Source organism: Varroa destructor, unplaced genomic scaffold, assembly GCF_002443255.2.
Source record: "Varroa destructor unplaced genomic scaffold, Vdes_3.0 BEIS01000007.1, whole genome shotgun sequence".
Classification (NCBI taxonomy): Eukaryota; Metazoa; Arthropoda; class Arachnida; order Mesostigmata; family Varroidae; genus Varroa; species Varroa destructor.
Window position 1 is genome coordinate 7684249 of NW_019211460.1, and position 22351 is coordinate 7706599.

The window sequence follows — 22351 nt, forward strand, 5'->3', positions numbered from 1 at the left end:
TAGAATATAGAACATTGGTATTTATTAGGTATCTCAATGTAACTTAATGTATGCATCAGTTAGCGTTTTTTATGTGCGGAAAATACGAATTTGCTGATATCTTTGTCAGTCTTCAAGAACTTCTAGACCTTCGAACTTCGTTCCGGTTCTCGTTCTCGTCGGCTGGTTCAGTGTGCGGTATATGGTGAACTGGGGTCGATCCCCACACAATTCACCAAGTCTGTCAGATCAACCATGCATTAGGAGCAGGGTTTGCGTTCAAATAAGCACGGCAGTCCTTTAAATACCGTCGAACATTGATATACCCATAGAGGCTTGAGTCATTTTTACAACATAGTGTACATCTATCCCGCTCTGTATTTGACCCGCGTTAACAAGCGACCTAAAATTAAGTGTACGATTACTTCGCCCATAAGCTCTGTTACCGAAATTAGCATGGCATAGGTGCAAAGAAAAAGCGTCTATCGAAGATGGCGCAGTTTAACTTCGGCAGTCAACCTTGTATCTGATGCCCATGAGCATGATTCACTCATTTTACTCAACTAGGTACTTGCTTAGAGGAAAGATGGAACGTTTCTATCCGAGGTATAAGGGTATAAGCTGGTGCTCACGGTCTGCTAGAACTGGACTCGGTGACAAGCCACCAACGTTTAATTCTTTCTTTAGCTAAACATTTCGAAAATTTTTTTCGAGGCCTTTAAGGGTACTCCTAAGCGCGCAGTTATCATTTTGGGCTGTGGGTGACGCATCTCGGACTTCCTAGTAGTTTCCTCGTAGACTACGATGCGTCGGAGACGATGGGTGACGTACGGAAGAACGAAAGCTTTTGAAATAACTTTTTCACTAAAACCCTTTCGGGCTCAAGCAGTTCGGAGACTATCTTCATAGTCACTAATGATAACCCAGTTGAAAAGAATGATCAATAAGCCCAGTATTAGCATCCGTCGCGTCTTAAACACTCTCTGCAAATTAGGTAATGGCTGAACCGCGTATTTGGTCAGCTAATGAAAGGTAACTTCGCACGGAATTCCAGCCAGAAATTGCAGTAACAAGACACATTATAGAGAAAAGAAAGATACTTGATAATCTGTTAAGTGGCTTCAAAAGAGCTTTTTCCGAGGGTTCAACAACTGCAAGCGGTTTGAGGCAAAAAACTAGCACAGAATACGCCAACTCTTGACACGACATACTAGCATCTTTCAGATGGAGATTTTTGGCGTGCAAGACAATGATTCCTAAGCTCATCCGTGATATTTCTTGCGATATGTTGTTTGCCAGCAAGGTCACCTTTACCTTGACAGGCTGATTGTATGAGAATGAAAGCTTGGTGATCTTCTCGATTTTAGAAGGTGGATCCACCGGCATTAATTTGTTTGACCGAAATTTATATTCTTAACAATAATGTGGTCATATCTAACTTTACAGCGGTAAACGAAAGCGTAGGAATTATCGAGGGAATTATAAGTATTGGTTATCGCGAAGAAAATGCGCGACCGAAATGGACTGAACCCTGTTCTTTATGTCTTTAGGCTTTTCTTGATTACAAAAAAACAGAACGATGTAACTGGACTTTCAGCGAGAGTTTCTTTGTTAACTACGATCCGGCTGAAAACACGAAGGGCACTAAAAGAGATTATCGTTAATCTTATGTAGCTCAACTCGCTCGCTAACGCAGTTCCGAAGTCAGATTGTGTAAGGCAACGGCCAAGAAGGAGGACAGCAGTTTTGTACGGAGCCACCTTTCTCATGAAGCTGTGCTTTCCAATGGCGTACCGAAGACTGCCTGGGCATCGAAGACCGGGCTGGCTAATTATTTGACCTGTAGCAAATGGATTTTGAGATTCCATGCTTTCATCTACTGTTTCACTCGCCCTATTGGCCTCTTGTCGTTAACTACGACAAGTTTGTTGATCGGCGAAAGCATAACATGCCATGAATAGGAGAAAAGGCAGATCAGTTCTCATAGCTTGGTTTAGTTCAGGCACTGAACCTTTTCAAAGTGGACGACTTCTCAGCTTCGCGCTAGTCTACTTCACAAATGTTAGTATATTCATTATCCATCGGACATATCTATCCGATATTTCTCTACTCTCCTTGAAATTGTATTAGCTAGAGCGGTGCATCGACAATCTCTCGTTATAACAGAATAACCTGTTCCTATCTGGTTCGTTCGTCGGTGAAACCAATGAGGTATTCACTCAAGACGTTGATATGCAGGCAACTCCTCTCAGCAGATCTGATCACGACAGCAATTGAAGTTCTCTTTCGGCTACTGTTGTTTTTTGAAGGATAAGTGCTTTTTTCTGAGTAGGCTTGCATCGTCTCTTTGTTTGCATCTAATTTGAATCTGTGTTATCCTATTTGTCCTTGTTTTAGTTTATCCGTTTATATCGTATGAGAAAGGTCCATTGTTCTCTTTCGTTGAGCTTGAAACGAAATACGTTTTAAACTTAGCTTGCTTCCTTTGTTTTATGTTCGCCTAACTTCTTTGGAGCATAGTCATCTGAAAGTTAAAGGGTGCACATCGACTCTATTAGATACCTCAGAATTTTAAATACAGAATTGACTGTTAATCGATTAATATAAGCCAGCCGATGCAGTACTTTACAGCGTTCGCCAAACATCGAACGTAAATGAATCCTGGGAAATGGTATGATAGAAAACGTATGCCGTCACAGAGTTCTGCTGAGAAAAAGGCGTCTAATCGCACAAATCGTACACAGACTGGGTCGTGTCTGCATGAGTAGAAATACTTAAGCCACATGAGGCTTTCCGTTTCCTCTATTACAACCCGCTCCTTGTAGTTTTCAGAAGCTTTATTTCGCTACGTATATAAGGTGCAAATATATATCGCAGATCAATGGAAAACGTTGCTACTAGTACGTCAAGCAAAGAGACTCAATCTTAACAGTATATTTTGTAGTATAATAGATTGGTAAAAGTATATAGGTCGACCTCAACTTCACTACATGCAAAATTTGTGCCACTGCTGCATCATGTGGATATTTGTGAGTTAGGAGTGGTAATAAGGTTAACCAAGTAAAAAAATTGATATGAAGGGGGAGGAGCGATGCACGAATTACAAAGAAAATTAGGTCGTACTAATCTAATTCGATTGGGGCCTTTAATAGCGTGACGTTCAGCTCTAATATTTTTACCAATCTATTGCACCTTGCAAGTACAGGGTATCGCGTCGTAGGACACTCAGGCACCTCTTTATCAGACTCAAAATAAATCCAATGCATGTGTAGAGCAGCGAAAATATCTTTTTCACACATGCGATCACACACCGATCATGTATTAACTCGTTCTAGGAGCCTTTCACCTTAAAGAGGCCTACCTAACTGATGCCTCAGCTTTATTAAAATGCCTCCCATGTATACACACGTCCGGCGAACGCTCCTTCAGAAATGCTTGAGCATCGAGGGAAATAACATTAAAATAAATAGTAAATCAAGATCGATAAGAGAAAAGTAAATAAACGCCATGACGACGTATGTGATTATTACCAAAAAATAGTAATACCAAAAAGGTGGAAGGCCTCGAGATGCCTGTAAAAAGGATGCGACCGCGGAACTAAAATCAATAGTACGTACGATTTATAACGTATCCAGACCATTACTGCGCATCTAGACAAATATGAATAAGATTCCTCTTTGTTCACGAACGTTTATTCTGTGACAACGACTATTGACTTCGAATGTTTCATTTTAGTATCACCCCTAACTTCTCTGGATTGCACGTGTTGCTACTTCTTATCGGAGACTAAAAATCGCCCAACTACAGCATAATTGTAGAAATACTCGCAGCAGCCAATATCTATACAACAAACTTCAAAATGCTAGGCTTCAAATTACGGCTAGGGAATGAAGCATTATTTCAAAAATGGCGCCATTCACAAAAGCTGAAGATACTTATAATAATAATTTGTCCCTTAAACACAGCCGACAGTAGAACACGGAACCTCGTCATTCTAAGCACACTTTATGCGTTATAAGATACAAGAGGTGAATATCATGAGGCTTAGCACTCGGTTCACGACCATGGCGGACGAATGAGGATCTGAAACTAAGGAAGCCAGCGGCTAAGAACGCCTCACTTCATTAATACAAAAATCAAGCTAACCCTGCTATGCAACTAGTTCTGACTTTGAAAACTACCTAGTGTCATAAATAATAATCAATCAACTGCAGTTCGCACACAGAAACATGGTCGAAGTTTTTTGGAAATAACTTTTTCTACCTATTGCCTATTATGTATATATATAGTCTACATACAGCGTGAAGCCATTATATATACCTTAAAGTAATACAAGGTATGTATCTATCAGTTTCGACAGCTAGGGTGACATGAAAAAATTTGCCTAAATATCGAAATTAATTTCAAATAAAATAATGGAGCCTAAATTTCGCTACGTTCCATTAGCCAAAATGAAAATTAAAGTGATCTACTACATGATTTCTTTCCTGAACAGTGAATTTCCAGTTCTTTGCAGAAAGCAAACCTAAAAAAGATAGGACCACAACCATTCACGGGGGACTGTCGTCTAATTCGAGAGTGCAAACTCAGCCAAGTTGCCTGGAAATAAGTTAGTTGATTATCATTTACTGGTAGCAAATACTCTGGTTGTTCATCTGCTACACGGTGCGTTTACACGGTATACAGAACGCGTTCTATCACACTCAAGAGCCTTTTCGCTAAGCGGCAAACAAGGCCGACGCGTGCGTAATGGTGTAAAAATAATCCAGGGTTTTCGTTTCTATCCTTTCATCTCATTTTCTATTTTGATTCGTTCTGCAAGATGTAATATCCTCGAGAAATCAGTTTGTACAAACTCTGCTAAAATGTCCTCAAAATCAACACGCACTCGGTGAGTCGTAGCAGAAGTATGCGTGTCCTCCCGGGGAAACAATGTCCATATGCTTCGAGTAGACATTACAAGAGGGAACAACCCCGTGAACAATAAGAATCATGATAATAGGCTGCGAAACGTTCGTAGCAAGAAAACAATTGCAGGGCAATCGGTAGGAGATGTATTAGAAGAATATTGATAGCGTGCACGTCTGCACAGGAGGGACTACGACGAAGGTCGTCTTTCGACAAGAGCCAATTTGACTCTGTCCGTTCTCGGCGTCTTGGATACAACTCTCCCTCTATTTTCCTTGTATCGTAAGGGCTTCTACTTTTCATGACCCCACTAAACTATATTCGTTTGAAGAGGCTAAACTTTTGCCGGATTATCCTCAAAATAAGGCTATTGTTAATGATGATGTAAAGGTGGACTTTGGAAAGTTAGGGAATAGAGTAGTATTCAGGCCAGTCAACTGTGCTATATTAAAAACATTCGAGTGCTAGCAAAGGCTCCAGCAGCTTCAGCTTTTCCTGGTATAATTGAAATGAACAAGTACTCATACGATGCCTTGCGATAAAAGAGGTATTACTAGTCGTCTAATGCACTACCTTACAATATAGAAGGAAATCAAGCAATACCGTCCAGCGATACGTTCAGCGAGAAAAGTTGATTTCGCATCTAAAACATTTCGAAGGATGCATGTGTTAAGCGAAGATTAAGAAGATAAGAAGATTATTGTATAGCATGAATCAATCATAGGCGAACTTGTAGTCGACGTAGCTCAGCTACAGAACTATTACTGCTAGTTTTTAACTTCTTCGTTCGATATTATTTTCCTGACAAATAAGATTTGTTGTTCTGCTCGTCCAAGAGCAAATTATGTAACATCGTTTTAGATCTCCTCAGTTCACTCCATTCTGACATGTTGACAATGTTGTAATTATGAGAAATTGTGTGTACCGACGACGGACAAAACTGTTTTTGTGAATTTTCAGTTTTAGACACATCGTACACCAACTTAATCCGTATCAGCATCAGCCCACTTCGAGCACTCCCACTATTCTTACTGACTACTATTTCGAGTCGACGCACTTAATGGGCATAATATTGGGCCGCTAACAAACAACGTCTGCTAAATACTAAATTTTCATAAAATTTACATTTTTTTGCATCGGAAGCTTAAACTTGTTTTGTCTGTCCAAAGTTTCGCGCATGCGCATGACAAACGAATTAGAAGTATTGACGTTTCCCAGGGAAACCTTATTGTCATGAGTACCTTTTTTTTTTTTTTTTAGCAAAATCACGTGCTCAAAGAGCTATTCAAATTGCTTCAATACGTTTTTACGTATCTTTACTTTGCAGCTGGCGGCTAAATGTCCTAATCTTTTGCTTACATTCTAGTGATAGCCGCCATCATATTTGAAAAAGGAAGGACACATTCCCTTCCTGTCTAACAGTTCTTATGGTCTAAGCTGTTGTTACGCTGACTTTTTAGAAAAAGGTTATATATTGTTGGAGAATCATGTACGTGAAAAGCTCGCATGGGTTGATCTACATGTCCTGTCAGCGATCGTCTAACACGTTCATTTGATTAGGTATCTATTAGGCTATTAAATCATTAATAGGGCCAGGCTGTCGACTACGATGAACGGTAATTTCGGCTTCGAAGGTGGTTTATAGTCATGGAAATTTAAGCCGCTGACAAGCCACCAAGACTTCGCCAAAAATCTATACTATAAAATAAAAACACGAAAGTTTTCACCTGAGGCCTTGAGGAGGTGTTAAACGTAGCCTTGCTCGTATCACGTTAGATTAGGGAAACACTTTCGCTCGCCATTACGGAAGTTTTTACAAACTTCTATGCATTGAGGACTGTAGACGTTGCATAACAAACAGCCACAACTCGAATGTTTGATCAGTAATATTCATTTATTATTATTATTATTATTATAAATTATATAACTCAAGAAGTTATAATAATTTTTAGTTTCAACTACAATCGACTTCGACAAAAAAGAGAAGCTTAAGGTACGCAAATAATGCACAACTTTATATCATCCCCTATAACCAGGTAACAACACAGCGTGAAGACACAATTCTTATATATATTGTACCCTTTTTTTTTATCGTGACGATAGTCATTCGTTCGTGGTGGATCAAATTGGCATCGGTTAAATCAATCCTCCGAATTACATTGGCGAATAGAAACATCAGTCATTATAAATTATTATTCAAAGCTGCTGTTTAAGGCTAAGGTTACGCTAAACTTCTGCACAAAGTAGATAAGTTCACTTGTTCCGATTGCGTCAGCTGCGTTCGGTGTGGGATTGTAACTCGAGTGATCTTCCGCAAATTAACGCAGCGAAGAAGAGAGATGGGTAGATTTCCAAAGTAATAGCCAAACATCTGATGTTTACTCTGTGCGAAATATTCTATACAAATGTTGGCAGTTGTTAAGTTGATGCCGAAAAGAACTTACTCGTTTCCCTTGACGCTTAAAGCTAATGTGAACGTCAATTGTGAAAAGGAGGCACTGAAATGTTCTACATGCAAAATCGAAACGGCGGTACGCTAACGACATGGCTGCATGTTTTGTCTAGAGAAAAAAAATTATCCGCACCATTCTATGAACGATTCGAGAGTATATCAGTTTGTCCTTATTCGACGTTCTGATTCCGTTCGAAAAAAATTAATAGACATTTTAATAATAAGAAACAATATCAAGCATTTGTCGCAATACCTTTTTTCGGGCTTTGTCTGGCCTGCCATTGTTTATAATAGAAATTGACTAAACGTTCGAGACGGTGCCTGAAACGTTAAATTCAAACGGTGTCTGTAACAGTGAAGTAGTAACACGTTTACCTGCGAAACTTAAGAACAGATGAGATATTCTAGGAAATTACGAAGGCGTGTCGCATAGATAGATAGATACGCTTCGTTTCGTGCAAGGGTCCGAAGCAATGCATAAAGGCAAAAGAGTTCGTTTGTCGTAACATAATTTTGCTCTTGTTCTTCCGAATAACGTTCCATATGTCTTGTTTGAAACAGCCTATTTCTATTGAAGTTCTAATCAGTATAGCATAACACCTATAGCAACAGGCAGAACTTCAAATCAGTGTCTGATAAAACGTTCTTATCATGCTGGAACTGCTGTACCTGACGATGATTATTATTACGCTGATTATGCTCTATCAATAAATGATTTATTTATGAAGGGCAATATTTGCGTTCCTATCTATAACGCAGCACTTGACAGCTACGAGAGATATCTACCTATATAAATACATAAGATAAACAAAACAGTATTACTGTGCTTTGTTTAGCGTTCATTGCGCCGATGGCATATCTGGCCGATAGAATTATTTTGATGGCTCTCACGAAAGGTGACGGCAAGCCCTCTTTACGGTCACTGATTCAAAAGGGACAGCGGTTTTGGCTACGCGAGGAAGCACGTTAAGGTCGAAAAGAAGGCATTGTTAAGGCAGACCGAACAAAAGCTCTTACGCTGCTCGCCGCTTAGATTTAGCAAATGGTGATAAGCAAATCATCGCCATTAGTCATCTGTCTTGTAGTCTGTCCGTGGCTCAAAGGTCACAATTGTGCTATAGTGTTTTTGAAATCAGGAGTAAAAAATCACTCGTTACCAACAGATCGAGGCTGTATTGTTATACGTAGGCATAATTGTATGTATATGTTCGAAGAGCGGAGCTTAGATATCGTCTTATGCATGCATCGTTTTTTAACTCCCATTGTTGGTACTCCTTTCTCTAATTGTTTTAGAGGATAAAAAGCATTTAGTTTTAAGAATCACGATCGTGCGTTCTTTTTTTTTTTTTTTTTTTTCTAATGTTCGCGTATTGGGCGTTAGTTACAGTGGCAAGTTTGACTAAGGAGACATGCGAAATAATGCCAACGAGTTACCTCAATGTGGATAACTAGCTTAGTTTATCGACGGAGGGTTCTTAACGGCCCGCTCTCCATTGATCGCTACTTCAAGCCAATGATACCTAAATACCGCACAGTTTTAGTGAATAAAGCAGTTAATAACTGTTGATGCTGTTCGACTCGTCAAAGGGTAATGCTGATAAGACGATGCAATAATTAACCTTGTTTTTACCTAGGAAACTTTTACACGACCACTGGTATCTTCGTAAGATGCCTGCGTCCTGCCCTGGAACAGCTGTGTGTCGAAATTCAATAAACTAAAACGTACGTAGGCTGGAGGGCGAGTGTGTATACAGTAAATATGTACCGGTACAGGTAGAAGATAAGTCAATGGCTCCTCTCGTTTTAATATTTAGCCAAAACAAAATAACAACCTGCCGATTTACCTCACATTTTTGTGTCACCCCATTCACCAACTGGGTGAAAATCATTGCCAATAATAGCACCGTACAATTCGAAGTTGATGACTGCATCCCTCCTCTAGATCTGCTGATTTTCCCCGACAACTCGAGAAAAAACTCTTTAGAATTTCACTGTTACTCGTTTGAGTGTGAAAACGCCAATAACAAAGAAGCCTGTTTTTATATAAAACTATCCTTCTCGTGGGAAAACGAAGTCGACAGCGGTTTGCTGTAGTAAATACACTGAAGCGTGGTAAGTCCAAATCTGCTCTCGACATCTCAGGCCCGAAAGCGTATGTTTTATTAACAGACGCTGGGTCCATTGGAACTAGCCATTTACTATGAAGCATGTTATCGGCGATGCCCATTGTACTTTCCGGTCGAATAATCTGCCTTTATTGGACATAATAAGCCTTCATTGGGCTTCGTTCCATGAAATTATAATAGCATATAGATGAATCATAAGCTTTTGTCAGAAATAAATGCAGGCTTTTCATGCATAATATTTTGTTATACAACGTTTTTTTCGAAATGTATGAAATGTGAATACTTCACTTTTCACACATTTTGAAAGTTTTTTCAAGTATCAATCTAGTTAGAACTAATAGTAAATAAAGCCTCCTTCCAAAAAGTATCCGTGTGAATAAATATTTACATGAAATTTACACCATTTCTACTTCGACGCCGCCCCCTACAATCGTGTCTTTTAGAACTTAAGTAAGTAAAACTATTTTCTGTTATCTTATTTAAAATTGAGGTGTAATAGAAGAATTTGTGTTTTCTATCGTTACATTCTTCCGAATAGGTAGCTCTAAAGGGGGCAGGTTATTATCTGCATTTCAGCCTTATCAACTATCCGTTCCTTGGAATGAACTATCTTTAAAATTCAGTAACTATCGACAACGTTCATTTTTCTTTCTTCGCTGCTGTGACTGCTGCTGAACCCATAACCTCTCTACGTGCAGAGCCACACAGTCAAACATATTCCATAAACGTGGAAAAATCGGCTTTCGACAGTATACTTCCAATTACCACATGTTTATTGTCGAATATTATGTATGCAAAGGCTATGCGTAGACTTTGAGCCTAACAGATGAACAGATATGGTATTCAGTGATTGCTTGAAAGATATCTTTAGCTTAAGGTATATGTATACGTCGTGTTAGTTTTTCAAATCAAAATAAAGTGTTTGGCGGTGGCTCTACTACTTGCTAGGCAGCGCTGTGGCCCTTTCCCTAAAAATGAAAGGATTCTTTATAAGGCATCCCTGAGGCGACCGATTGACGCTTTAGGACGCTCTGAGCAGGCCCAGAATCCTAAGTTTAGTCAATCGGGGATAATGCGGAGAGAAGTATAAGCTAAGAACGGTCGCTACTATATCAGCTGTTATTATAGAATTCGAAGAGTAGCGTTAAATACTTGATCTAAGTAAGTCCTATAGTTGACAAAAACAACCCGGCCGTTACTCATTCATCCAATACGAACCCATGAATTATTGTTTCATATGAAAAATGATAAACTAAATCAAACAAAGTTAGAGTTCGTTGTTCAACACGCATACTTTTGGGTTTCTGAGAAATTATGACAGCAGCGATCGAAACAATCAGTCTGTGAAAACCGCTCATTCCAGATCCGCTGGTTTAGTTATATGTGAAATAAGTGACAATCTACAACGAGTCGGTTTTTCAACACAGTTCCATGTTTGATTGTAGTACAGCATATCTAGAAACTGTTAAAGCTCAGAAAATTAACAGTTAAATTATATTATACTATAGAGAGGTATTTACTATTCTAAATATGCTTATTTCATTCCTTATTTCCTTTATGCAATTGCGCTCGTGAACAGCTTAAACCTTGGTAAAAGTTACGTAACTCCGACGGCATCACTTGCGGATTGCGTCATAAATTATCATCAGCAAGAAGTTGTAAGTTACCATTTTAAATGATTGAATATCTATATCTATATGGCTTACGGCAGTAGCACCTTGTTACAGCTAGCCTCTACCTAGGTATATCGAAATGGTCGATCGTGTGCGCTGCTTTCGACTGATGGCTCAGCATTAGCAGATCACGAAATAGCCCTTACGTCTGTTTTTGAACCAAGACCAATTCACGTGTCCCTGAAGTAATTCCCTGAGGATATCCAGCTCACTGGTTTCGAGCGAACGCGCCCAAATGACAGGCGAGAGGGTAACAGCAGCGCTCTCTTGCTGAGGCATCGCACTCTCCAACGGACCCAAGTGTGATCCCACAGTTGTAACCAATTATAAACACGCTTTTTGCAGTAACTGCTTTACCTACGAAATCGTACGAAACAGAGGAGTCGCTCGACACTTTCAATACAAAAAATTTGAGCGTCGATTTGGTGCGTGAAAACGCTCTCCTATAAAGTTGTGATAACAGATGTTACAATTTGCATAAATGTTGACGAACGTCAGTGATAGTCTACAACGTTGCAAAAGACATCACGTTCACCCATTGTAAGTTCACCCAATAAGTGTTGTGATCGTATGTTGATTGGTAAGCAATTAAACAATCGATTGCAACTCTGACCTAAATATATTTAGCCTTGATATCTTAATATAATATTGACTTTGATATCGACTTCGTGAATATTTGCCTGATTGAGAATAAACTATAATTTAAATATATGAATAATAAATGAACATTTATTTCATCAAGTTTATTTCGTTAGCTGGTTCTCTGTTAGTTACTACTATTTATTGCCGTCAGCGGTTTCAGTGCGATCATTAGATAGGGTAGATTGTACATAGTATTGAAAACGTTATAGCCAAGCAAGTTCGTAACGGTCCTATTTGAGATGATTCCGCTCTTTTATGAGGGGATAGAAACGTAGCGCTTGCTTAAAACATACCAGCCCGATTCAGTGTCATCTTCGTGCCAGTAAAGATAGTGCCGCTGCATAATTATCCCCCTCACAATACGAACAGCTCTTTATGCTGTACGAAACGCCATATGGAAAAACCACATGTATTTATCTGGATTAAGTCGAAAACAAGAACGACGTTTTTCTGCTTGGGTTGGCTACATGGGTCATGCCCAAGAAAAAGCATTAGGCAGTTTTGAAGAAATTGCTATTTTAAGTTCGTTCCAATTGAATAGAAACAACGCCAATCCCAATAAACTGGGCTGACAATTGCCCATGTGCTCGAGCATGTGATAAACTAGAACCCGTAAAAGATACTACTAGTCTATATTGAGGAGTTTTACGTTTGCTTTTTTAAATGCGTAAGGCTAATGAGTAGAGTTTGCTAGCTTGCTTAACATTTTTTAGATCTAAACGTCTTACTAAAGCCAGTTGCAGTGCATTTGACCTGCGTACATACATACATATTGCCTATATGTACATTGTTTAGTTTATACAACATGTTGTACAGGTGTCCAGAATGAGTACGTCGTCCGAAAAGTGCACGGCAATCTTCTATAAACGAGGCAGTTTGGGTATACTAGACCAGCTATTACTACCTGAAGAAAGTCGCGTTCTTCCCATCGCCACGACCCAGGATGCCTGGAAAGCTATTCAGACTATGCAGGTATTATGTACGACCGTATCATATTATAGTTGACGAGCATAAGCTAGATCACAATGATCAAGTAGTTCCTATTCAATAAAAATAAATCTATTACATCATAAAGCAAGACGAATAACACCGAGACCCATGTAATGTTTATCTATGATCAACGTCAGCACACATAACTACTATCTAGCTAGCCGCATTTTCAGTAAACTAAATAACATTTTTAATGAAAGACCTATGACCTGCACTAAATACATTGCCTGCATCAAGAAAGATATACATTTATTGGAAAAAAAAAATTAACAACTCGACTATAAGGTTGTTCGGTGAAGCTATTTAGCTATTGAAAACTTGGTTTTACTAGGTGCGCGGTGCCCCTGCGATAGCTATTGTGGGCATTTTGAGTGTCGCGATCGAACTGAACCGTTTTGCTAGTATGGACAAAAAAGAGATTCATGAGAATATCTCCAATTGGCTTGACTACTTGGTTACCAGTAGGCCTACGGCTGTCAACATGCGAAACGCCGCCCAACAATTTAAGGTTAGTCTCACTATTTTTTATTCAAGGGTATCTGTTATAGAAAATTGTGTGTTAAGCCGTTTGGTTGTGCTAGAGCGACTATCTACTCCAGGTACGATGGCGTCTTCCCACATCGCGGCGTGTGCATACTTTGAAGTAGGCAGGTTCGCTAACGTTGGCATACAATGTGGCAACAAGTTGAAAATGAATTTTATCACTAACATTCAGAAAGATTTCTGAAAGCTATTATAGCAGGATAAACGATTAACTATGATAATACTACGTTCCAAATCACAATACGATGTGTGCCTTTATGAAAAAAATTGCTCGTCACAGGTGTTAAGCTCTCGTTTATTGGAGGACCCAGCGGTGGATGGCCAAGCTCACAAACTACGGATTATCGAAGCAGCTGAAAAAATGTTCGAAAAGGATGTACAAACCAATAGGCACATTGGAAAGCACGGTGCTGAATTTATCCTTCGCGGGCTCAAGCCAAGTGATAAAGTTAGTAGCAAGTTCGTTCCCAAGTGGACAGTTAACATTTGTGTAAAGTTCCACATGGCATCAAGGGGACTAAATGTAAATTCTTTATCTCACGTCTTATGTTTTTGTGTTGGTCAAATCGAACCAGAAAGAATAAGGACCTAACGTGTAACAGTGTTTTCGCGTCTTTATGCTATGCCCCATAGGTGACTGTTCTGACAGTCTGCAATACGGGTAGTTTAGCTACGGCAGGATATGGCACAGCGTTGGGAGTCATTCGCAGCCTACACGAAGCCGGTCGACTGGAAGAGGTTATCTGCACTGAAACGAGGCCCTACAACCAGGGAGAAAGGCTCACGGCGTACGAACTGGTGTGACCACGAGTTGTTCCGCAATATTAATTTTCCATATGTAATTAACCTGAACGCTATAAGACATTATCACATATCTATAGTACCTGTTCTTCGTTGATGTTGGGTAAGACTATTTCATGATGAGATGATTATTTTACATGTAGCGTCTTGTTGTCGAGTGTTCATTTTATTAAGTTAAACAACAGTCATTTCGATTGTCACCTTGGCCGGCATAATAGCCTATGTTATCTTGCATTGCCCTGAAACAGATGACAGAGAAGATGCCAGCAACGATGATCTGTGATAATATGGTGTCATTTCTCATGAAAAGGAAAAATATTAATGCGGTGATAGTGGGGGCAGACCGAGTTGCTGCCAATGGGGATACGGCCAATAAGATTGGTACCTATCAGGTAAGACTTTTTCCTCGGCGTATTTTTCAACCTACTTAAGCAAGTTGCGCAATCTGTGATCTTCTTCTTCTTCTGACCGTTCTTTCCGGTGTGGCTCGTATGTAACAGAAACGTATAACAGAAAAAAAATTCAGGAAAAGAAAGGGAAGAAGGAAGGAAGGAAGGAAGGAGGAAGAAAATTAGGAATCGCAATTGCCAGACGGATGGCAAGTTCCAAGACTGAACAGAGAAATAAGCTAACTGAATACTGTATGTTTGACATTGATACGTACTATTGGGATCATCTGTTTAAGGACCAAAATAGAACTTAAATATCTGTAATATACTTAGGCGGCGATTGTGGCGAAGTACCATGAAGTTCCTTTTTATGTGGCCTGTCCATCAACGACGGTTGATCCTACCATGAGGTCAGGAGATGAAATTCCAATTGAGGAACGGCCAGGACGAGAAATTACAACAAGAACTGATATTCCTTGTTGGAACCCTGCCTTCGACATTACTTCTCACACGCTAATCACAGGTAGTTGAAACTAAAATGTATTTCTGATTTTGTCGTTGCTGCTATAGTCTGGGCGATTAATGTGAACTGTGTAGTAAACGTCGTCAAGGGCACGGACCTTCACAGATTTAATATGCGTTCACATTTTTGTTTATACTAAACTCGACAAGGTGAGCCCTTACTAGTCTTAATTTATGCAAATTGTTTTTTGTAGGCGGAATAATAACCGAATGTGGTGTTTTCGCTCCCGGCTCTTCTGAATGGAAAAGATTTATTGACGGGTGTCGCTGTCAGAGGACCGAAAACGAAAATGGCGAATGCTAGCAAATTTAGTAAAAGGAAAGCGATCGAGTCAACGAGGATCCATTTTCTGTATAGTTTAGCTGTCATGATTAAGTGAATTCAACTTTAAATTGTATAAATAAAAATCCACTATCCGGTTAACCTGAGCATTTAGCAGGCACAACATTCTGCCGTGACGAGACATGATGCAGCTGATCCTGTATATATCTAACGTCTCACAGCTGTTCCTTGTTTTTATTAGCATATATCACTGAGTGTTTTTATTCATTTTAGCACAAATTGCTCACGTTTACTCATGCAGCTTTTAATATATCATTGTTATGTTACAATAGAATATACAGTAGTTTCATAATTTTGATCGGTCTTCTATTTTGTGCTCCGTATAACGTATTTCCCCTATTGTAGATTTTACAAAAATATCCGAAAATTCGTTATGTAAAAAAATACCGAATACCTTATTCACTTATAGGACCGCACATGATTATGGAATAACTGCTTTCTCAGTAATTCTATAAATGTACTAAATGAATGATGTACAATAGCATCGAATGGCAATAGGACTAATACTTTTATATTCTTGTTAATGTTTAGGTAGCTTCACAGTGATCAAACAGAGCGGTTCTATTTTCTTCTAACGATATCTGCTATCATGCTTGCACTGTCACCAACGTCCAGACGAACTCTAAACTGGATAGAGTGTGGCCATATTTTAAATGTTTCAGCGAGTCAAGCCTCAAGGCAAACACGACGTTAGAGGAAACCTTGCGTGTACGCAATCGTGTTGTAATCGTAGGCTCCAGAACGCATGGTGGCCTAACGATTCGGCCTGGGTATACGTTTCGGATCGACTATAAGTCATCAGAGCTGAACTGACAATATCTGAATGAGGCTGAAGCCGCCTACAAATAGGAATTATAACCGATATGTTTGTGACATTTAACACAAACCCAACGCCGCTTGCTTTCCTCGCTTCTGAAGCTCACCTGCTAGAAGTTGTCGTGCATTTCACGTATTGCCTGCACACCGACTCAGTTTCCATATTGCTTAAAATCGTGAAAAGGTTAGCTGCGATAATTGCTCGTTTTTCATCATCAAAAATAACACGTGCAGCTCGTTATTATAGAGACGTTCCTAAATTTATCCTCAACTAATGCTAAAATTTATCAGAGCGAGCCAATACCATTTATCTTTAAGGCCTGGGGACAGCTGGCGGAGAAAGGACCTATAATAACGTTCTGTTAGACCCCTACTGTATGTTTACTATTGATCATCGCGTAATCCTCTTCTATACTCATCACATCTTTGCTCCGGAATCATAATTAGCCAAGCGCTAGATTGTTCAGGTGCCAAATATAAATTTTCACAGATTGCCGTGAAACGATGCTTTTAATAATAGAGGGTTAGAATAACGCATTACATCTACCAATCAATCGCTTTTTTCAATATTGGGATTTGAAGACGTGATCTCGGTGGAGAAATGTTACCCCCGCAGTGAGAAGGACGCAAAATGTCGAGATGTAGCTTACGCGTTTCAATGTCTTTTTAGATATATCAGTAGGTAATCCTCTCCTTGCCTTAAAAATGGCCTGTCGCCGGACGATACGACAGCTCTATTTTGAATTAACATGTCCTTCTGTATAGCAGTGCTGCGCAGCTCTTTATGGTACATACGTAATTACATTGCATTCTTTTTTATGAACACCTTGCAAACTGAATCAACGAGCATTTCTCGATAATGAGGTTACAGTCACCTGCGCGACGCAAGCCGACCCAAAAAATTCCCTACTAGTATAGACGACTTTCAACTTGCTATAATGAAGCAATTAATATATCTATATCATTCTTTAGAATTTCTTTTAGTTGCCGAGACGCGTGCTAAGTGCAGACCGCCTTCCTCATCAATGAGATTAACGTTAACGTTATTTGGGTACAACATGAAGGATTTCCTGTCTGCAGTCAGCACCGTATTGTTATTCTCGTTCAGTATAGCATTATTCATGCCTTCTCGCAAGACTCCTCGTTTCTCGACACGATTCATAATCGCCGTTTGGTGGTTGTGCGCTGGACGGTCGTATGTACGTTAGTGCTACGTGCCATGTACGAAACCGTCAAGTATTTTCATAGCTTTCTGCACGTTGACATCGTCTTCGTCTTCGTCACTGTTCTCGGACTCTTCATCAACCCCGAAAACCGTCTCATCGATAACGCCCGTTGTGTCCCACACGATCAGCATTCCGTCATACGAACCCGTGAAGAGACGACCTCGAGTCGCCTAGAATATAATTACAAATTTGAATTAACAGTACTGAGATGATAGGTCGTGCAGTTGATTGGGAGCAGTTGGAATTTTTTATTTTAGTTATGAAACTCTCTTGCTTATTTGGAGATCACGTGGCCCAATGCGCTCACCGCCTCTGTGAGTAGGCCAAAAGCACTCGAGAACCGGAAATTTTTAAATACTCCAGGCCGAAAGTCAGCCAACAAAGTGTTAAGCTAAAATGTCCCGAAGATTGATATATTATTTACAATTAATCAGATCACATACAGTTGTTTCGTTATATTGCATCTACGGACCGCTGCATTGTAATATCTTAACAATAAAAGCATTAAAAGAATTATTAAACCAGTAAGCATTTCCTATAATTCGTGCAAACAAGACCAACAACAAGATAAAAAAGATCAACAACAAACTTTGGTTATTACTGTAAAATATTTTTATCTTGACTCGCCTCCATGCAGGTTATGTTTTTTTCATGTCCTCGAAAGGATCTTTTATGGCTGCCTGATTTTGCCTCATACATCCGCGCCATAGCATCTCCTGAACCGGTGAACACTGTAAATGCAAGGTAATGTATCTCTTCGTTAGTTTCGTTACCAAGACATCCTTAAATTATATTATAGCTCATTGAATAAGCATGTACGTACACGGATGATCCACTAGAAACAGCAGCTTCTTGGACACGGTGTCTAGATGTTTCGGTAATGGTTCTAGCTGATCCAGGATTAGCTGAACCATTACCGAAACAAGACTCCCTATAAATATACTGTGAAATCAATAAAATAGAGAAGTATTTGTTAAGAAAAAGTATTAGAGCTCACGCACACATGCGGTCATAATAACGTAGAGATTCGATGGTCTTCAAAGCGCCTCGATAGACTCTGGTCGACTCGCCAAACTCCATCACCCAGGAGCGTGCCGTCCCGTCCGCGCTAGCGGAATACAACATTTTTGAATGGGTCTGTAATCATAATAATCATAATGATGTAACCTTACAACAAACACATGCCTCCTTTTGCTTATATTAGTTTGTACGTTTTTTCAAAATGTATCGCTTCTATGCGTTCGAGCGTTCCATAATATTGATTCTGTTTATGATCTTCTGCCATTACGTTTGTCAATAATGTTGGAAAATTTCGAAAAAAATCGAGTACTGCATCGAACATTTTAAAGCCTTAACATCACTGTACATAGGTGCTAATATAATTAATCGAGAAAACAAATGATTCGGATAGTAAAAAATTAAAAAGAAGGTACAATGGCAAAAGAGTACTTACGATAAGGCTTACGACAGGTCCCTGGTGCCCAGTTAGGATACGCTTACATTCACCAGTTCCCAATATCCATTGTCGCACAGTGCCATCGCCCCCAGCTGTAAAGAGATATTCTGCGCCAGGATCTACTGCCAAATCATTAACTGCCTGCGTATGACCTTTAAATACCTGTAATAGGCAATATATATATATATACACGGATTACATACATGTATGTTCTATTTCCCTTAAATTTAGAGGGTCTACAATTTGGTTTCGAATTGTTTTACTGCCAGAATATATAGCAGTCTTACAAAGCGCGGCTGTCTTATTGAGGGCGTGCATAGCAGCTTGCTTGTTATTTATTAACACGATATGTTCGATAAGGCGTGCCTGTCACATAGCACGGCAACTAAAACGCATAGAGACGTGATATGACATATAATTACGTCAAATAATCATTAACACTCACAGTAGTCAGTGAGCCAGACCCAACTAGATTGCTATATCATTGCTTTTCCATGGATCGAACAGTATCATCTCTATAGGTAACAGTATTCTAAACGTGGATACACAAGCGAAATATCTCGCACATACAAACAGTGGTGCTCTTCGACAATAACTTCCGGGTGATACAACCCTCTGTACACCCACAGTGGTAGATGGCTTACCACTAGTAGTTTATATGGAACAAACAGTTCGTTCGTACGAAGTATCACGTAGACAGAGCTTCTGAGGCGTATCGTTTGACCTCAAATTTTAGGGGAAAAGTGGGTTCGGCCCAAACATCCCGACCGTCGAAACGCAGGATTCATTTCAGGAGAGGTTAAGAGCTGATGGCTGTAATTTCCTTGTTCGGTAGTGGGCAAATGAACAATTAAGCTGCACGTGTCTAGCATGCCGCCGCATCGGACCTTGTTCTGGGGAGGGCGAAAGGTGGGGTCTTCACCTGGGGTGCAACCAGCGGGAGAATGAGCGAAAATGGACGTTGCGTCCGTATTTAGTGTTGGTCAATTAGGATAAATTAATTGAGATTAAGACTGTGAGAAAATTTTCGATTATTCGAGGCAAGGGTCAAAGTATTTCGCCGCTATGGAAAAAGTGACAATTCTATATTTTTTTCAAGCTGACTAGATGCACTCACAGGTGATCATACAAAGCAATTCGTGTGCTGAGATACGCGTGGGGCAGCCGGTAAGGGGCAAGCATTTGGGCCTAAGAATAAAACCGGTATGTAAGGTCCGTCTGACCCAACATGCATGTCACTGTTGAACGACTAACGTAATTTATGTAGGTCATAAGTGTGACGAGGTTACATGATTTCAACTACAGTAAAATTGACAACTGGCCACCAAATTACTACCTGCTTGTTTCATAGGCGAATAGAGTTCATACCGATGAAACGCTCACATCACACAGATGACGGCTCGTTCAGAACTAGACGATCGAAGTTCATTCGGTTACGTAACATGAACTCCTACTAATTTTGATTTTAAACTTATTCAAGCCTCTAAAACCAAGCTGGAATCGTAAGGAAATTTTAGCTTACAATGTTGGTAAACATGAGTTTCTAATCTTACATTTCCGGAATCCTTTTAGGATATCTGATAAGTCAAAGACGAATTCGAAATGTATTTAGGCGCTAAAATCGCTTGTACAGGCCAAATATAAACCAAATGTAAACTGGCGGTTCTTTTGATTCCAAGATCATACTCCAAATAATCGCGCTACAAATTGAAAGCTTTGACAGGGTCCGATTCCAACAAGTGATGTTGAGCCTTCGATACTTATTTATGAATATTGAAGTTTAACAAAAGATAGAAATAAGCAACAGTGATTCTTTCCAAAATCGTTGAAACCTTTTGAAGAAGAGGCTGTGTGTAGTTTCCATTTTTGTATGCACTTCATCGAGATATCTTGAAGATAGGATAAGTCTTTATTAGGGTCATGTATAAATGTTTTACCTTAAGACATCGTCCAGAGAGCAAATCCCAGCTACGCGCTGAACAATCGAAGCTCCCAGTCACGATAAGATCTCCCTGTGGCCCGAACGCATCACCGTCAACATCATGATCATTTTGGGGATTCTCTTGGTTAGATGGCCCGTTGCCGTTGCTTTCATCGATTGGACTTTCTCGTTCGAAAGGAATGTAAAGCACAGGAAAGACTCCTTTTAAGTGGCCCTGTTGAAACGTAGAAACCTTCTGATATAACTCTGCTGGTAAGATTTCAAATTCTGCAAAACCTGTTTGTGTTAAGTATGAAAAAAAAAAGACCTTTTCACATTATTATCGTAGAGTTTCGGACGTGTAACTATTTTCCCAGCAGTCAACTGCCGACATATTGTATGGATCTTTTAATAATCCCCATTGAGAAATGGGGACCCGTCTGCTTCGCTGGTCATTTTCTGTATTTTAAAGGCTTAGAGTTACCTTTTTTTGTTCGAATTCGACTTGCCAGGTTTGAAGACGCCTGCATCACTTCTGCGTATCGTGTTTAACAAAAATATTAGGCCAGTTAACTCAGAAATACCTGAATAAATCTACATTTTTAGTATAGTCTGAGTATACTTTACGAAAGTTCGATAGCTGCATTATATAACTTGTGCTAATACAAACCGTGCAAGGAACCCGCATAGTCAATTACTATCTCAACGGTTTTGTTAGCAAGGCGACATTAATATGCATTTAACTATTTTTCTATATAGTTGAAATCACCGTGCTAATACCTGCAGGACGGTGTGATTAGATGGACAATTGAGTCTAAAAAATGACCCAGGCAAGCCATTTATTGGCGCTACCTGTGTCAGTTATCCTTCCAATACACCCACATTAACGATGCAGATGAGAAAAACCCCCCAAAACGAGGCTTAAGGAGGCGTGAAAGCTTTCGAATACGGAATTATTTATCATTGCCAATCATCGTATATGGCTGTCAGATCAAATTCTATCCCAAGCGAGCCATGTCTGACGACATCAGGATACTTTCGAGACTTGTAGAAGTCAGTCTACCGAGGCGATGTTTTGTGGGGATAGGGTGGTTGATCAAGCCTTCGTTGGTTACAGACTACAAGTTAATTGAATGCTTTATTATTTTGATTTAGAATATTACAGTACATGTATTATATTATGTAGATAGTTCAACACACTATCTCTTTCTACTTCTATTGATTTATAATTTATTGACTAAGGTTCATCTTTACTTTAATAAGTGTATGGTTTATTAAGCTAACTGAATTTATTTAAAGTAAAGAGTTTATTACAGTATTTCGATCGTTATAGACGCGTTATTATTAGGTGAGGCAATTTATGCGACATTGTGAAGGCATTTACATTTCTGTATGTATGTTTAATTTGAAGCAAAGGAAAATAGCTGCGCTTACCTTAAGGACTTGTATGCACTCCTTACGTTTGCTCTTCTTTCTTTGACTCTGAATTTCCTCAAATGACTGTTGAGAGGGGTCGCTGTAAGACGTAAACGTTGCGTGTCCTGACATCATTGATCCGCGATGT

The 22351-nt window shown here is 39.5% G+C and overlaps 3 protein-coding genes and 1 long non-coding RNA gene across 14 annotated transcripts in view; 2 read left to right on the forward strand and 2 right to left on the reverse strand.

Moving 5' to 3' along the window:
- The window catches only part of LOC111253592 (85/88 kDa calcium-independent phospholipase A2-like), a 35677-nt gene extending 24564 nt beyond the window's left edge, over positions 1-11113 (forward strand). The window contains exon 19 of the transcript XR_015317963.1: positions 11045-11113. The gene's annotated coding sequence lies outside the window, so the exon portion shown is untranslated. The remainder of the gene's footprint in view (positions 1-11044) is intronic.
- On the reverse strand, positions 1-11421 carry LOC147754264 (uncharacterized). The gene is made up of 2 exons (XR_015317965.1): positions 11285-11421; positions 1-2503 (listed from the first exon to the last, which is right to left on the reverse strand). It is a non-coding gene; the product is annotated as an uncharacterized LOC147754264 (long non-coding RNA).
- On the forward strand, positions 11107-17931 carry LOC111253595 (methylthioribose-1-phosphate isomerase). Of its 5 annotated transcripts, XR_015317964.1 has the most exons (9): positions 11521-11678; positions 12597-12752; positions 13102-13278; positions 13594-13761; positions 13947-14111; positions 14363-14506; positions 14837-15026; positions 15220-16368; positions 17157-17931. XR_015317964.1 is itself a non-coding variant. In XM_022813236.2 (8 exons), exons 2-8 carry the CDS (start codon positions 12606-12608, stop codon positions 15327-15329), a joined length of 1101 nt encoding a protein of 366 aa, XP_022668971.1. In that variant the 5' UTR covers positions 11107-11123; positions 12597-12605; the 3' UTR covers positions 15330-17931. The 5 variants fall into 5 exon arrangements, 4 of the variants coding, with proteins under 4 accessions (XP_022668971.1, XP_086832213.1, XP_022668972.1 ...); XM_022813236.2 differs by lacking the exon at positions 11521-11678 and adding an exon at positions 11107-11123 and having other exon boundaries at positions 15220-17931; XM_086976087.1 differs by having other exon boundaries at positions 11502-11718; positions 15220-17931.
- LOC111253593 (uncharacterized) overlaps positions 15853-22351 on the reverse strand; it is a 16374-nt gene continuing 9875 nt past the window's right edge. For 6 of the 7 annotated variants that reach the window (XM_086976085.1, XM_086976083.1, XM_086976082.1 and 3 more), the window contains 6 exons: positions 22222-22351; positions 20804-21022; positions 18864-19028; positions 18412-18547; positions 18038-18141; positions 15853-17580 (listed from right to left, as the gene is read on the reverse strand). In XM_086976085.1, coding sequence (XP_086832211.1) covers positions 17395-17580; positions 18038-18141; positions 18412-18547; positions 18864-19028; positions 20804-21022; positions 22222-22351 — 940 coding nt within the window. In that variant the 3' untranslated portion in view covers positions 15853-17394. Of the gene's footprint in view, positions 17581-18011; positions 18142-18411; positions 18548-18863; positions 19029-20803; positions 21023-22221 lie in introns of all 7 variants that reach the window. The other variant, XM_086976086.1, reaches the window with a different exon arrangement.